The sequence below is a fragment of the Trachurus japonicus genome, chromosome 10 (assembly GCF_045865225.1).
Source record: "Trachurus japonicus isolate A0001 chromosome 10, Traja_1.0".
In the NCBI taxonomy this organism is placed as follows: domain Eukaryota; kingdom Metazoa; phylum Chordata; class Actinopteri; order Carangiformes; family Carangidae; genus Trachurus; species Trachurus japonicus.
The window spans coordinates 27091431-27109030 of NC_140916.1; the positions used below are offsets into that span (position 1 = coordinate 27091431).

Below are 17600 nucleotides of genomic sequence, written 5' to 3' on the forward strand. Positions count from 1 at the left end.
ATCTCTCCTGAGTCTGTCTTTATCACAATCACTTCTAACCAGCTGTCTGTCTGTTGGTGGTAATCTTTCAGTCAAAATCAATAAAGTTTTATTGATACATTTCCCAATGGACCACAAATATCTTGTAAGTTCCAGGGCTGAATCAAAAAGTGTCAAGAAACATACTAATGTTTATATTCTCTAGGGACTGAGTATAAATGTCGGTGCGTAAAATCATATATGACCGAGACACGGCATGAAATATGATAACTTAGGTTGAGATGTGTACTGGGGCTACGCTGCAGCTGCAACGGGCCATAGATTAGATTAAATCTAACCCCACACGGAAAATAAACTAGCAGCACTATTACTGTAGGTCCAGTTGTACAGGCTGAGCACTGCCAAGCTAAAGGAGGTCTGTTCCCCATATGGCAGCTCCTGGGCTGGGCTGATGGCCCCAGGAATTTGAATTTCAAATGGCACCAAATCCTGAGGGAGGGGCTCAGCTTTGGGATGAGGGGCCAGCTGGAAATGAGATGCCAAACATGGAGTATGATGGGAGAGGTGGAGAGAGAAGCACTGAGGCCACTGGAGAAAATTACAACATCCCACTGCACAATACTGTATGTATACCCAAATAAATTAAGATATTTGATAGTTGATTCAAATGTTGGAGAGAAAATGCTGTTTATAAGTGTCTTTGAACTCCTGTTTAGACTGTAGTAGAGGTTTGGCAGATTTCCACTGACTGAACCAACACAAGCTGTTGTGCCACTGATCACAAAAAGGAAAATTGATCTGTGCACCTGAAAATACAAATCTTTCAGGAGTTACTTTAAATATATATTATAATTTCAGGTCTTTCCCCTAATAGTATAAATATCAGACATTTCTGGCAGACATCATTGAATATTGTAAGTAATATACAACAAAATCAATCAAAATGCAGTACTACATTTTATTGAACCTACCTCTTCAAAATCATATAATTATATAATTTCTATTAAAAGAAACAGACCAATGGATAAAATACAACGTTTAACATATGCTACATGCATATATAACAAATATAATTTGTACACCATACCAGTGAAATAATTTCAAACATGTCCCTTGAGTTAAAATATCTTTGTAACCTTGAAACACAACCACAAAGCATCATAATGTCAAATGTGCATTGGGAATTTATGGAGAAATTCAAGCAGCGACGTACAGGCCTCCTCGAGGTTAAATGTGGGGGGTTCGGCTGCTGTTAATTTCCAGGAAGGGGAATGAGTGTTACATAACCTAAATGTTTTGTTCAGTGTGTGTTTGTCAGTTTATTCTTGAGGGGATCGCTGCCAAAGGTTATTGGTGCTACAAAACCTGATGCTAACTGAAATGTTCTCTCTCCAAATGAGCCATCCCTCATTGACAAAGGCTTGAAAGAGATTTGGTGTTTTATAACAAAATGTTAGGTTGTGTAACATCTACATTTCTGTATAATAACTGATGGGTCATAATTAGCTTACCTCCGAGACCAGGCCGTAGACGGTTGTCATATCCATCCAACAGACTGTCCAGGATCCGCGTGAACATGTTGGTTTTAACATCGGATTGGGTGTCGGCATTCACCGATCTAGACGACAGACACACAGCAACAGCATGAACATCTGATGGACATCGTACTTTCAACAAAGGGGAATCTGATTAAATTTTAAATGTATTTAGACTCATAACCATGTTCCTCCTCAGAGGCCTGATTTATGGAAAGAAAAGGGGTCATTATTATCTGGCAGAGACTTCATACGTGCCCACACAGACACACACATGCACATTGTTTCTCATCCACATGGATGACCCAGTTCAAGGCAGAACATTTGTGAGCCATCTGATCTTAGAGCCAAAACACAACTGAATATGCTAATTTAATCAGAGCTGGAGATTCATGGTAAATAAATTCAGATAAGGTACAACATTATAAGCTTGACATAATTACCACTGTCGCCAGCTCTGGTGTAACAGCCTTAGGCATATTTCACTTGAAGCAGAAACATATACAACATTAATCTTTTTTTTTTTTTTACATCCATGTATTTTCCGTTTGGACCACACTTCTATAATTAGTGAGCAAAGGTGTTGCATTAATGTGACCGAGGCTAAATTTGGTTGATCAGTGTTCATTACATTGTAAAGCGCTTTGAGTGGTCCGAGTGACTAGAAAAGCACTATAAGTGCAAGTCCTTACCATTTACCATTCAGTGCAACAACACCCCATCAAACCAGATTACAACAATGTTTAGGCTGTTGGAAATACACCAGAAAAAGCATAAATCAAACAATTAGCATCAAGGTGTAGGAAATGTTAACTTAAACTTGCACTTTTATCTACAAATCTTGATTCATTCACCTCGGAAGCTTTCTTTTTCTTTTCTTTCTTTTTTTCGCTTTTCAAGCCCTCCACTGTTAGCTAGCCATAGCTGAACAAAAGGAAAAACAATGTGTTTTCACTTCTACTGTCATACTTTACTTTTGCATACTGATGTTAGCCTTGTGCTATCCTGGTTGTGGCCTATGTCACATCATGGTAGCTCACACTCAAAAGAAATTGCTGGCTCTTGTATTAAAATAAATAAAAAATAACAATTTAACTAATTGTGCAGCTAGCTAATTCAAGAGCAACAGCATGTGTTTGTTTCCATCCATGCTGGTCCCTGTCAGCAGCATGGTGGAGCATGTTGTGCCTGCTGGGTGGACCTTTGTCACAGACATTTGTGACATTTGACACAAGTGAAAGCACAGGTGTTGGAAATAACATTAACGATGTCTGTATTGTTGTTGAAGTTTAACATGCTAGCCAGCATTCAGCTACACCAGGACAATGCAATGCAATTAGCTAAACAGAAACCATATTTTATATTTTATTTACACCTGGGTGTTTCTTATTGAGACATCTCAAAATGTCTGCTGTGACTAACAAATCAACAGAATCTATAGCCTACTGTAGCTACATTGGTTGACTCATAGTGGAGCCATAGAGGGACTCTGTGACCTTATTCTCTCAGGCCTCTTACACTATAGTCACAGTGTTTTGACAGTTGTCCTCTGGTTGGCTCATTCTGGGTTATACCACTTAAACACCTGATGCCACAATGGCTGCAGCCTAAAGTAAAAATCAAGGTCCGAAATCTATGTTATCATTTTTCTAAAATTTTAATAAACTAATTTTATTTATTTGTCCATTTGGTTACAATTGCTTTTCCAACACTGTAGTAGCATTGGTTGTGTCCTGAATTAAGATGACGTTTTAGAGGAATTACCTAATTTATTTTGTGTGCCTCTGGGGGATTTGCAACATTAAATAACCTGATAAACCATCAGAAGTGAGAATTGCAGGCCTGCTGCAATAGGCTGCAGTCGATAATTACCCACATGCCCTGCAGGTTATTTTTACGGTCAGACCGAGGCGGTAACTGTCTCCCCTCCTGCACATTGTGTGTCCACTGATAATGAGTAGAAAGAAGAAAGAAGAAAAAAAACCTAGATAACTATATAAATATAGAGACCTAGTCGGGTCTGTCCCCGGAGACAAAGTGAGTGATCCTCGGCCCACAGCTGTATCACTGAAGGCGTCTCCTGATCAGAGGACTCACCTGGTTTTCCAGAGAGCTGTGAGCGCCAGCAGGCAGAGGAGAAGTAGAGGAGCGCTCTCTCTGCTCCACATGGCTGCTTCAACACCTACACACAACAGGACAGTGGCTGTAATGAATGGAGGCTGTATTTAACATGCTATTGGATCCGTATGTGACCTGCACCATCGCTACACCATCACTTATTTCTGGGGATTCCCTTGAACACAGCACGCGCGCGGGGGGGGGGGCGCGCGTGGGGGGGTAAACGACGGAGAAAAAGAAGAAGCAGGAGAGAGAAGCAACTGACAGTGATTAGTATTCACTGACACGTCCCACGCCTCCACTCACTGAACATGACTGTCACCCAAAATTATTGGATCAAGTCAGAACACCGATTTAAAGCCATTTTTAAGGCAAAAAAAAAAACATTTAGCGAAGAAAATAACCCAATAACATATTTTTTTCATGTGGAGATGAGATGAAGATCCTTTCCCACGCTTTCCAGTGTCTCCTCATATTAGAAATAATAATAAAATAAACGTTTCCTTTGTGTCTGACGAGGGAGAAAAACAGACTCACCTCAAGTGCAGAAAGTAGCTGCTGCAGCTGGAATCGTCGAAGATGCAGGAAAGTTAAGGAGGATTCACCGCTCTCTCCTGGTCTGATGAGGCTGGATAAGTGCGAGTCTGTCATGAGAACAAAGCTGCGAGCAGTGATAAATCATAGTCACAGCCAGCAGCAGGAATGCACCCGGCATGCGTTGGCTTTTCAGGCTCCCCAAATTTAATACAGAAAAAAAAAATGATATCAATGTGATGGAAGGAAAAATTAAATGATGACTGAAAAAATAAAATAAAAATAAAATAAAGTAAAAGCAAGCAGTTGTGTGAGGTGATCCTGGCTTCAGATCACCCTGCTCAGCATCCTCCTCAGCTTGGATAGAAGCTCGATGTGATTCGTGATAAGCAAGAAGCACATCTCAGTCTCCCTCATCTCCACACATAAACTACAAAGGCTAAGGAGCAGAGACACTGGGTCCTAGAGGTAGTGTAGTATTCACCAGCCTCCTCCTGCAGCCTGCACAAGTGAGGATGCTAATTAATGGTGTATCCACTCATAGTCAAAAAGGTGTATTCATTGATTATGCAAAATACTCAGGCATCATTGCATTGTTGTAATGGATTATGGGTTTAATATGTTTGGACTACACACTTTGGTATTAAACTGGGGCTCAATTTTTTTTTTTCTTAGACTGAAAAATGAAGTTTTTAGTCTGGACCTGTGTATTTACTGGGATGGGAAATCCTTTCACTGAAATACTGATTAATGACTTTGTTTGGAGGAAATTGAGCTTCTTAAAGGAGCACCTGGAAATCTGGGATTATTTAATCAATTAATGCTTTACAAATTACATATTCCTGCAGGTCAATCACACCATTGTTTTGGTATACAGTTCCCCAGCTGCTATAGAACATGTAAAGAAGTGTGCTGACAGAATTACAAAATCAAAACGTCACCCCAGCCATAAATTGGATTTCATAAAAGGTGTTTTTCTCTGTTGCGTGCATGAGTGTGTGTGTGTGTGTGTGTGTGTGTGTGTGTGTGTGTGTGTGTGTGTGTGTGTGTGTGTGTGTGTGTAGATGGGGGGAGCATTGAATGAATGGCCCTCTTGACACTTTGCTGTTGCTAGGACTGTGTAGCTCCTGTGGTGGAAATAACCAGTCTGTTTAAATGACTATTTCAGTGTTTACACTGCACTCAGGTTTGTTTGCTTTTTTATCCAAATCACCTCAAACCAGAAACTCACTTATTAAAAAAAAAAAAAGAAATCATTATATTTCAATTTTGTTTCAATGATACTGTTTTGTTTTTGAATTGTGCCACATATTTTTCAGGGAGCTGTTCTTTCAGCACCACATGTTGTTAGACAGGATGGGACTATGTTTCCTTGACAAATTGTCTCTAAATGTTATACATGAAAGAAGCCAGTGTACAAATCATGGACGGCACATCGCCTAGTAAATACCTGAGATAATGTAAATTTGTATTTTTAGTTAAATTGACTTTATTATTATCTGTTAATTTCACAACATATTATTTTCATTAGAGGGATGTGTTATAATAATGTTGTCTTTGGTTTATATGAAATACTGTAATAGGCTAAAAATCAATTCATATACAGAATGTGTTATGTTGTTATGTTTCAGCTATGTCTTCCAAAATTTCTTGATGATGTTTTCATGACTGGATTATAGGAAAATCAACAGCTGTGACTCCCTGTCCCTCCAAATCCAAAATCTATCTCTTCACTTCAGGCTTGTTGGATTTCTGTCAGTTTACTGCTAATTACTACAGGTAACGGCTAACTACAAATTATGAAAAGAATTAATGAATAGATTCTGTTTGAAATATTAATATAAGCAACATAACAATCACGTAGAAAATAAAGATGTTGTAACTGGTGAATACTCAGACAGGATGAAGGCAGGACAGTTTATGATGGGATAAAACAGCATCAAGGAGACCAGCTGAGTGATAACCCATCACATACCCTGATTTAAGAGGCTGAACTACACACACACACACACACACACACACACACACACATTATGCACACACAGATCAAAACAGACCACTGGACCTCAGGGGTCGCACTATTATCAAGCAGTCGCTGCCTGCCATTGCTATACGCTTCTGACTGGAAAGCTGTCCCATTGATCTTTGCTCTAATCCATAGCAGTGACAGGTGATCGATGAGGCAGGTCATCTCAATAGCGGTGACCCTCAGGCCCATCATCAAGTCCAACAAAGCAGGCAGGTAGGAAACAGCCTACAGCAAGGGCACCAAGGACGAAGCAACAGACAATCTCACATTTGATTGTGTTAAACGGTGTTTGCATGTGTGAACGGGTTTCTTTTTTCTCTGAACTCGGGTTTTACTTTCACTTCTAGCCTCTGGGTTACACACTCTTACAGCACATTGTTTATTGCAAGATATTGCATCATACTCAGCCTACTGCCAGGCCTGAGTGTGTCCCAGTTGGGCACAATGAGTGACAATGCATAGTGATCAAGTCCATGCACGAGAAGGTGAGCAAATCATTTCAGGTTGATGGGTAGTCGTGACTGTTTTATTTAAAAATAATAATAATAATAATAATTCAACTTGTGTCTGAAAAATGATGTGATATGATGTGATTACTGTGGTAAATAGTTTTGAGAACACACACTGTGTCACCTGCTAAATGTTAATAGTGTCATCCAAATACGCATCATAATTCATCACAAGTAGGATTAATGGAGAGCTGAATAACTGAACGGCGGTCTGTCTTTTAGCTGGAAATCCAGACTTCTCTTTTAACCCTTTGTTTGTTTTTACAGCCACTAGTTGCCATCAGACTGATCACCTGCAGACAGCAAGAATACCAAGGGAGCAATACAAATGCAGATTCAGACAAGTAGGAATTGACTGATGCGCTTTCAGTCTGTGGGGGAGCAGTTCAATAATGATCTGGTCAATCAGAAAAAAAGGGAAAAAGAAAGAAAAAAAAGTGTGCTGCTACTGCTGTGCATTTAAACAGGCTGAAAGGAATCTGTGCATCTAAATATAGTCAATAAGTCATAGCTGCTGTCTGAGAAGCTGCTTAAAGAATAGCATCAAATAGAATTGAATAAAATGCTTAATAGCCATGTAGGGTGATATGACTCACATGTATGCACAAACGCACACATATACACGTACGCATAGACACACATGTGCAGGCACACTCATGCTGTCCTCTGCTGGACAGACACAGTAATGTTTCCAACCATCGCTACACACACATCTGGAAAGTGACTGAAGCAAAACGCAGAAACGCTCGGCTTTTCCATCAGCTGCTTTGATTTTCTATACTAACACCCCTCAAAGCAGCATCATTACATACAGCTCGTAACACACCACAGCTTCACACAACGTTGTGCATATAGAGCCTTTGGTGTGATTCCCATATAGTATATAAGAACACACCACGGCACCAGGTGGCTGGCGACTCCAGTGACATTTTGGGGAGAAACTACCTGAGCCACAGATACAGCATGTTGTTGTCAGTTGCATGTCAGCATGAGTTGATTCACCAGGCACTGCTGGAAATGCTAAACCATTCTCAGGCCTGTTACCTCGGCAACAAGCCATGCATGGCAGAAGAAAGATGTTGTGAGAGAAAAAAGATGAGGAGCTCATCGAGGGGCTCTGACACTCTTAAAGCGATAGGTCACCCTCAAAAACCATTTGTCAGACCGCACCAGCTCCACACACACAGCACACACTCACTAATAATATTGAAACAGCTGACACATCATTACACTGAAACAGCTAAATGGGATGCAGCCATTACTAGTGTTATTAGTTACACCTGCGTTTGACAAGTCAAAAATATCTGCTGCAAGAGAGGCAGATAAATCAATAGCTTAATGGTGACGAATGGACGTGTTCATGGTCTTATGTGATGACTGAGGTATAGAGGAAAAACACATCAACAGAAAGTAGAAATAGCCATGGGCTTTTACTTTTAGCCGTGAAAAATCTGTTTATTGAGAAATCTGTAAGAATAAAACCCTGTGAATCTATCTGTGGAGAAGTTAATGTAAATAGAATAAATGAAGTAACATCTGCGAAAAATCGAATAAAAGGGAGATTAATTAACTGCATGTCAACATTATGGACTAAAATTAAATAGCCCCATTGTTTGTTCAGGTGTATCAAAACAACAAAGCTCATAATTTGATTGTTCTGAACTGACAGCGATGTTGTATGAAGTCTTTAGTGCTACGTCTTCATAAAGCGTTCATTAAAGCAGAACGTAGTAAATACACCACCAGCCACAACATTAAAGCAGGTGACTGCATGCTTTTTACTGTTGTGGCCTATTGGTGCATATCCACAGCCCAGAGGTCATTCTGAATCATAAATCATTAGATTTGAAACTTTGTGTGTGTGTGTGTGTGTGTGTGTGTGTGTGTGTGTGTGTGTGTGTGTGTGTGTGTGTGTGTGTGTGTGTGTGTGTGTGTGTGTGTGACTGCATGGCTTAACTCAGTCAAAAAGGTGGCTGTAAACTGTTTTGCTTTCACTTTGACTAAGATTTGCCAGGAGGACTTTTATTTTGAAATTAATTTAAGTGTTCTGAAGTTAAACAGATGAAACACATCTGAAATAGATACAAAATGTATGAACAAAATGTATTTGACTGATCTTAAGACACAGTAACGTGAGTGTTGGTTTTCAGGGAGGCCGTGGACTCACTAATGTGTTTGATTGACAGGTGCAGTACAGAAGCACCTCAGCTCTGAGTCCAGAGCTCCACAGATGGAGCCAAATAAAAGTTCAGGTGGAGTTCATGTAATCAGCTGTCAGATGATCTCACTGCTTCCAAACGCTGAGGCTGTAACTCTGCATCCTGTGACTTCCTTCTTCTTGTTTCTTATATAAGTCAACGGATGAATCACAGACACACTTAGCTTAGAAAAATTAAAAGGTCACTTTTATGACCTTGCCAATGCTATTTATACAGCAGGAGTTTTCTGCACTCACTGTTGCTAATTTCCCTCAGGTTACCAAGGAAACTAAACTGAGTGCAATTCAACAGTGCTCCATGTTTTGCCGGTCATATTGCATCTGCCATCTTCAGCTCCAGAGAGTCTACAACAATCCCCCCCCCCCCTTATTTTTTATTATCCACTGCTAAATCTAACTGCAGAGCCTGTGTGCAAACAGCGCGGAGCTAAAGCGTGGGCTCTCACACCTGGTGTCTGCAGCACCCTGTCACATGTTGAAAACATCTCAGTGTCACCCAACAGGAGAGAAACTGAAAAAAAATGACAGAGATGACAGATTGTGAGATGTATTGGTGGTGTAGTATAAAGCTGAAAAACAAGAATGTGAATGTGATTCTTCTCCTCTAGAAGTGGGTCATGAGGTTATTTGCCCCTCTGTTCAGTTAGGTGTGTGGAGTTTATACTGTGAAATTAAAATCCTATACATGGTGGGTTGTTCAGTCTTATTCCAGTGTATTTAGATTAGATTAAATAGATAACAGACGCCGGGGTGCACTAGTGGCTCACCTGGTCCACTACAGAGGTTTTGTCCTGACTGCCTGTTGCTGCATGCCATCGCCTTTCTCTCTCTCTCGCCCTCTTTCTCTGTCTGAATTAAGGCAAAAAATAAAGTTTAAAAAAATATATCAAGCTCCTCAGTAAATAGGATTTGCACGAATGAAGCAAGATCTAAATTAATACATAGAAATGTTTCATGATCAGCCATGACATAATAGCAGGTGATAATAACTGAAACAAGGAAATACATTTTAAAACAAACCACTAACGATTCAGGAATAATGGTCTCTTAAAACAGGCCACAGATCTGCACCAATCAGCCACAACAATAAAACCAGTCACCTGTTGTGGTGTCATGGCTGATAGCGTACAGTATATACAGAAATCACACCAAATAAGACTAAAACATTTAAAACATGTCACTTCTAAAGTCATTATTACACATCCTGCTGGGTTGTGTACTTGGTACTAGGTAGGTACACAACCCAGCAGTTTCCCTTGAATTCCAATAATGTGTAGTAGTGGTAGTATTACGAGTATTGTATTGTACTGTACAAGTGCAGTGAGTTCCCACAGAAAATGAAGTGTATATTGTGAAAAAGTGCTTCTCAAATGTTTCTCTTACCCTGTGGCCTTTATGATCCATCGCTGCTGTTGCAACTTGCCTCTTAATCAAAGATGTATTTAAATGAGTGCTGCTGGTGTAAAATGAAAGCGGCAATTTGTCAAGTTTATAGCTTCTGATGAAACATGCAGCATGGCTCTCTATCAGAAAAAGTTCAATAACTACACAGTGCTATTTGTCACTGAGTGATAATTAAATTATTCAAGAACTGCATAATAAGGGGCTTGATTATTACTTATCAGCTCCTAATTACTGCTTTTAGACACCCCAGTTTCTCTCAGCTGCTTAACACATTTGTGTATGCAGACAGATTGTCTGTTGTTTTGTGGGTGGGAAAGTAAATTAATTTCCTCTGGGTTTAGTTTTACACTTGTGCAGGTTGATAGAAAAACATTGATAAGTGCAACTTTAATGTCAAACAGCGGAGGGTGTGATGGAGCTGCCACTACGTTTTGAGCACATGTTGTAGATATTACATTTAAAGCAAGTAACACTGCCACTTTTCAGGACAAACTTTCCTGGTTCTGCTGTCCATGTCTCAGTGTTTAGTGGCAGGACACCAGCATGCATGTGATGACGAGTGAGACGCAGCAGCTGCTGTTTTCCTGCCATCAACAGAAGGAAAGGAAGAGGCTTTCAGCTTCGTCTTGTCTAGTTTTATCCACTTTTGCATTTGACCATCACATGTCTGAGATCAGTTTGAATGATATTCTTTAACCTAATGTCTTGATGCATTTAGGTTGTTTTTCAGGTCGGTGTTGATTGTTTTTAATGCTAAGTAAGAGGTAAAAGCAGCTATGTTAACTCAGCACAATGTAAAGTAGAGTTAGAATAGATTGTCTGATTCTTAGGTTTGAGATGCTGTCTCATGCTCGCAGTAACTTCTCCTGAGTGGAGGCAATCAACTTTTAAAAGAAAAATTCCTGTCAACATCGGCACTTATTCTTCCTCGTGCAAGCTTATCACATTAGCCTTCTCTGCAGCCTGCAAGCTTTTAGCGAAATGCAGCAAGCAGATTATCTCATGCTTGTTCCTGACCAGCAAATACTTTAATGTCGTCATTGTATCGTGACATGCAGCTTTCAACAGAACGGTCTGACAGACATGACATGGCTAGTTTTGTAGAGATTAGTGGAAGTTTAGTTCCTGTCGAGCCGTTTAAATCCTACAATTTCCAAGGGTGATTTGAAACGACAGGTGAAAACATGTGCATAAATGCAGAGGGTTAGAGTTAAATTTAAAGCACAGTGAATAAGATGACAATTAGGGTGGTCAACTTTTTTTTTTCCAGGGGGAACTAAGTGTATATTATTAAAGCAGAAGTAAGCGATATTTTTGTGTTAATATAAGTCTTAAATAGTTATATCTTCCAACGGGAATCACTTACATGGAGTGTTTGGTCTGAAACACGGGTCTGTCAGTCACTCTGCTCTGCTCTGAACCGAGGAGAAAACTTTTCTTGTATCTTACAAGATTTATCCAATGAGGAGAGAGAGCGGCATAAAGGGGCAGTCCTCTCTGTCTGTGCCGCCAAGGGATGCGAGTGAATGTGGTGACGTAGGGACGAGGACCAATAGATCCATGACAAGGGCGGGGGCTGCAACTCCATCGGCTGACAAGAAGTTATGGTGCGTTCAATGCAATCCGTAACTCGTGTTTTTCCGACATGTGAAGTCGTACCAGTTCGATCTGGTACGAGTTCACGGGTCGGAAAAACACGAGTGGCCGTTACAGTGACTTTCACAGGCAACAGGTCGGAAAAACACGAGTTACGGGTTGCCTGGAACACTACAAAGTCGTAAGTCGTGACTTGAAGCCGTAACTTATGGTTTCAAAAGCCTGCCTGGAACGCAGCATTAGCCAAAACGACCGGATCGCTTACTTCTGCTTTAATATTATAACAGGCTTAAACAAATACCAAACAACTGTAAAATTGTAAAAGTACAGTACTTTGTGTAAAAGTACTCAATTACTTTCACCAACGCTAAGACAATAGCTCTACTGAGCCTTCAGTACACACAGTTTAATAATGTTCAATTACCCAACAGGTTAAACTACTGAATTCTTGAATGTCTGCTCTACAAGTTAATGTCAAAAAAGGTAAAGGACCAACTGAACCTCCACAACCTCACAGAAGACATGAACATGAAATAATAAACAATATTCATGTTTAAACACATCCTAAACTGTTCCTGAGCACCAGTGTGTGTTTACATTTGTGACATTTGTGAATATGACAGGCAGACAATGCAAATGAAAGGGTGCGATATCAGCTGGCTAACATTAGCTACAAAGATACAGTAGATACTTGAAATCATCTACTTCAGGGACTCAGAAGGTATAAAGTCAAGTGTTTTGTTTGGGGGCTCCTATCTTAATCAGGGGACAGTCTCCCCCTGTAACACAGTTAGTTATTATCCAACAGGTCAGTTTCCTCTGCTCCTCAGAGCATTTTAATGTCTGTCCCTCACTGTTTTGTTTGTTATAGCCCACAGCTCACAGTGCATGTACCTAACACAGAGCGTACTGTATGTTGGCAGTGTAACACACCAAGTTACAACATCAAGCAGGGATTTTTTTCTAACATGTTTAATTGTGTTTATTCAAAACAGTGCATTAGATAAGGACTAATAAATGAAACATCAGTTCAAAAAATATCTTTTATCAGCATTATTGACTATAACAACTTGAGCGGATGACAAACTGTTCAAATTGGAATAATGTACAGTTAGTACCATAGTTTGTTGTCACCTTTGAGATAAATTCAACCTGGCATCAATACTAAGTACATAACACAATTTTCATTTTAACAAGTAAATTTCTTTCAGGTGATGCTGCAGAAAATCATCTGCGAAGCAGTGCATTCAAAGATCTGCACTGTTGTTAAAATATTAGTACAACTCGAGGGTCTGTTAGTCTTTGAGTATGTGTTGAATTAATTAAAGTGTATCTTAAATTCTTACATAATGGAAAAGCATTTTAATGAGACCTTTGGTGCAGCATGTAAGTCTATGTTAGGAAGCCATTAAGATTGTGTACATACGTCACTATGCTTTTGTTTACATTATTGCTGTCTGTGTGTGGCTTATCTAATAGTCTAAATATTGCTTAAAGTGGTGCTTCTACTATTGAGTATCATTATTGAGGGTGTATCAAGATCATGACTCCAGAAATCATCGTTCTACACCACTGAAACCCACCGGTGCAAATATGCACCAGTAGATAAGAGGAGGATTTTTTTCCTTTTCTTTCTTTCTTTTTTCTTTTGGCTTTTCACATTCTCTGTTTTAAAAATGTTGTGACACAACAAACAATTGGTGTGGCTTCCATTTTCATCGAGGATATCTCCCAAAATGACTTGCACTTGTGCAAGAAAGTACATTACAAATGAGACTGTATTATCCTATTAACTACCAAGAGCCTCCACATTAATTATCTTGGCCTGTGGCATTCCAAAAAACTGGGTTAAGTGAGGTCTTATTACTCATGAAACCACTTATGAACAGGCTGCATGAGAAGTGATGCCCAGAGGAATATTAGAGAAGATAATGGTGAATTTAAATCACTCCATGTGACAAATACAGCGTTGCACAAAAACTGAGCGTTGATAAAACAATGGAAACGATCTGTGATGATCAATCTATTACCAAATGTATAATCAAGATAACCCTCAGCTGAATGGATAAACTCCTGGCAGGTGATGGGACACTGGTGGTGTTCAGGGTTAAGTGTCATCTCATCTCCTTTAATAAAACAGTTTATATGAGGGTGAGATCAAACTTAAAAAGAAAGCTGAGGTCAGTTTTTGGTGCAGATACTTCTATGTTTACATTTAGAAACCTCAGATACTCCAATACCAAAGGGGGACACTTACATTTTTCCTAGACCCCAGCCCCTTATTTTCAGAGCATGCAAATCCATTGATCTTTGCCTTTGGAGTCAAGGAAATGAGACAGCACAGTGAATTCAGATCAGCCTGTTTGGTCAGGGAGATCTAATGTGATTGTTTCAAGCCTGGTTTCAGAGAGAAAAAGAAAATCGTGGTGTTTTGCTCCCTCTAGTGGTTCATCACACTCAAGAAGTAAGAAAGTCAGGCTCTGACTGTTCATGTTCAACATATTGTACCAACCATGCTCAAGAGTATGCACAGCATTTTCTCTACCAATAGTGTTTTAGGCCAAAGTCCAATTGTTTATAAGGTGTATTTTAATATATGATCTCTATGTGAAATATGAGAGAAGACTTTCATCTTCAAGTTTTTTCAAAAAGGACATTTGAAATTTGTAAGAGCTGCATTCATTTTGACACACATTTCTAATTTATGTTTATAGCCATTCAAAATGAAAACCTAATTCTGAAAAACATAAAACTGATCAAGTCTGATAATTATTTATCTTTGTTTCTGTGATTATGTGTCATAACTGCTGCACTGAACAGTGAGAAAAGCGAACAGCTCTCTTCTCTTACCACAACATGAAAATACACATCTCAAAGTCACTTTTATGAGTGTGAACATCAAATGAAAACCTGAAGTGTAATTGATTTCGTTGAACTGTTTTGAAATGTACTAACACATTTTCTGTCAAAGCCTGGCAATAGGGTCGCGTTGAAAGTAATAATGGGTCAGTTGAGCCACTAGAGGGAGCAGTTCTCCATGGTTTACTTGCTCTGAAACTGCCACTCCACTGAATGCCCCATTTTACAGCAGCACCATCTGCACTTTCCAGTTTTTGAAAAAAGCTATTTTGATGCTTCGGAGCTATTTAAACAGCTGAAATGACAAAGATTAATTGAGCGCTTGATCTGAGGATATGGTTGAACTTTCCATCAACCTGTCTGACGCCTGAAGTATCTCTAACTGTCTGTCTGTCATCCAGAACAGCACAGTGGTGGAAAAAAAAAGGGAAAAACCAACAGAAAGCCACAACCTGTCGTTGGCAGCTCCATCAATCACGCACACATTTAGAAGAGCAGAATCACGCCACATAAACACTGAACATCAATCTGTTGTTGACAGGGTACTCATTAGTACATGGATGTTGTGCGTTTGAGATGTATTTCGTACACTGTTGTGAGAGACAGAGACAACGGGGGAGAGCGAGGGACCAACTGGGAGGCAGTAACGGCAAAATCAATTTCACACATGACTGCGTTTAGGAGAGGTGAGTGGCGGCGGGCATCTTGATCTGTCCATCAGCCTGTGTGTTTCTCACCACTGTGGCAGCATCATAACTCCTGTTAGACTAGACCGACAACGGGGGCCAACAACCATGACTCCGTGGATGATATGGCTATTAGAGCAAGAAACTAGACGCCTACTACATCATGAATCCACCGCGCTCATCGTGTCCACATGACATCTGTGTCAGGTCTACACAGTGAAGCTGAGCTCATCCACCAACTGTTTAACCCTCAACCTCAGCAAATGGTCTCCAGTGAATAACAGGAGGGGGGAGATGTAGCCATAGGGACATATTAGAGTATTATTTCTATGATTTCTTTTACAAACTATATCGAGGACAACATCAAAGTTATGGTCCAAGGTCCTGGTTGTATGGATAACCTGTCATGTATAGGCCCCTAAGGCTGACACTGTAGATTTAAAGGTAAAATACAAGGCTAGCTGTCACCGAGTCTTTTTGTCTAACACAACATTTTACTTCATATCATTTTGTCATGAAGTAATCACTTAAAAATGTGCTCAGAGACAGGACTCAATGACAGCAACTCCCCTGCTTCACCTCCACCAACCAGGTAGGCTACAACACAGAGGAGTCAGCAGAGAGGACTGACGTCATGTCATGTTGTATCTGGGTAATCGCGTCCTTCACTTATTCAAAGATTCAGTTATCAGCAGTATCTTTCATTACCTCTGGCGGTCAGACAGGAGGCCATTTTTAGTAGTGTTTTAAGGTCAGTCGGATGAAGACGGTGATACTGACCTTTTGTGTCCACATGATAGAGATTTTTTCAGTTAAACTCAGTTTAGAAAATACACTTTTTCCCACCATGAGGAAGATAAGAAGTTTGATACCACTCTGTTGTCTTTATGAGGAGCTAAGCCGATTAGCTTAGCAGGCTGGAAACTGTGAATCGACTGGCTAGCTGAGTTCCTGTCATCACTGTGAAGTTGCCAGGCAACCAGCAGAGACTCCAGTAAGTCAGTGCGACTGGCCAAGAAGTGAAATTCACCACAACCACCAAAACACAATATGTCCTTTAAGAAAAAAACATTTTAACATGTTTCAGTATTAGTGCTGTATTACTGCTGCTGCAGCTCTGCTAACATGCTGCTTACAATCAGGGTGTGTTGTTGATGTTAGCCCTTTACTGGCCTTTAAGCTAAGCTGAGCTACTGTAACTGACCACTGGCTACTAGTTCTTATATTTAGCATGCACATGTGAAACTGAGTGTCAAAAAAAAGAAAGAAAAGAGATCAAACTATTTCTTACAATAATGTAAGCTGCCAACAGACTTGTAATAGGAACTCTCCTTGCTGGTAATATCTTATGCTGTTACATTCACTCCAGCTGCGGCCCAGTTAACAGTTAACACTCTGGGGTTGACTGAAAAGTTTAGCTCAGCAGGCTCCTCTACATCAGTTTCTTTCTTTCTTTCTTTCGTTCTTTTTTTTTTTTAAACAAAAAGATGTCCTTTCCTTTGCCCAACCTTGGCAATGTGTCAGGTGTGATGGTGCCACCACTGCACCTTTCATAATCACACTAGGCTACTCAAATAGATGAGAAGTTTCCCAGTTTAACGACATGAAATGGAGTGAAATAATGTAGCTAATGTGGGTTGAAGCCAAAGGAGTGTAGAAACAGCTGATACAGGCCCATTCTTCCTCACAATTGTTAGACGCAGTTTAAGAAGGTGGACGACAGCAGCTCTGATGTGGTTCAGTTACATTCTTTCATCGTAAAAGAACTGTCCCTTAATAAACATCCAGCGCTGCTCTGATCTATGACGTAAGGTTTTACTCACGGCTCTCTATTTTTTCATATATTTTAATCTGTATTTTAATCACTTCCACAATCTTTGCCTACTATTTGGCGACCCATTATGGCTGGAAAGAAGCTTAAATCTTACTGTTACGTGAATTAATAACTTGTCTTTACTACTTCCTGCCGGACTGATCCCAAATTTCATCTTCAGTATTTCCAGATTACTTAATCCATCTTGTGTAAGAAAGATGCTTTTGCAAGTAGGTACTGTACAAGAGAGGCTTTTCATGGCTGATCAGGTCCTATCCAAAGCTCCACGGAGCCCGGGGGACTTTCATCCTGACCAAAAC

At 40.0% G+C, this 17600-nt stretch overlaps 1 protein-coding gene across 2 annotated transcripts in view; it reads right to left on the minus strand.

The window, feature by feature from the left end:
- Positions 1-4458, minus strand: part of gabra2b (gamma-aminobutyric acid type A receptor subunit alpha2b) — a 29718-nt gene extending 25260 nt beyond the window's left edge. Inside the window, exons 1-3 of one of the 2 annotated variants that reach the window (XM_085788491.1) lie at positions 4170-4458; positions 3612-3696; positions 1491-1597 (exon numbers count right to left, since the gene is read on the minus strand). In XM_085788491.1, the coding sequence (XP_085644617.1) occupies positions 1491-1597; positions 3612-3682 (178 nt within the window). In that variant the 5' untranslated portion in view covers positions 3683-3696; positions 4170-4458. Of the gene's footprint in view, positions 1-1490; positions 1598-3611; positions 3718-4169 lie in introns of both variants that reach the window. The other variant, XM_085788490.1, reaches the window with a different exon arrangement.
- Positions 4459-17600: the final 13142 nt, after the last annotated feature.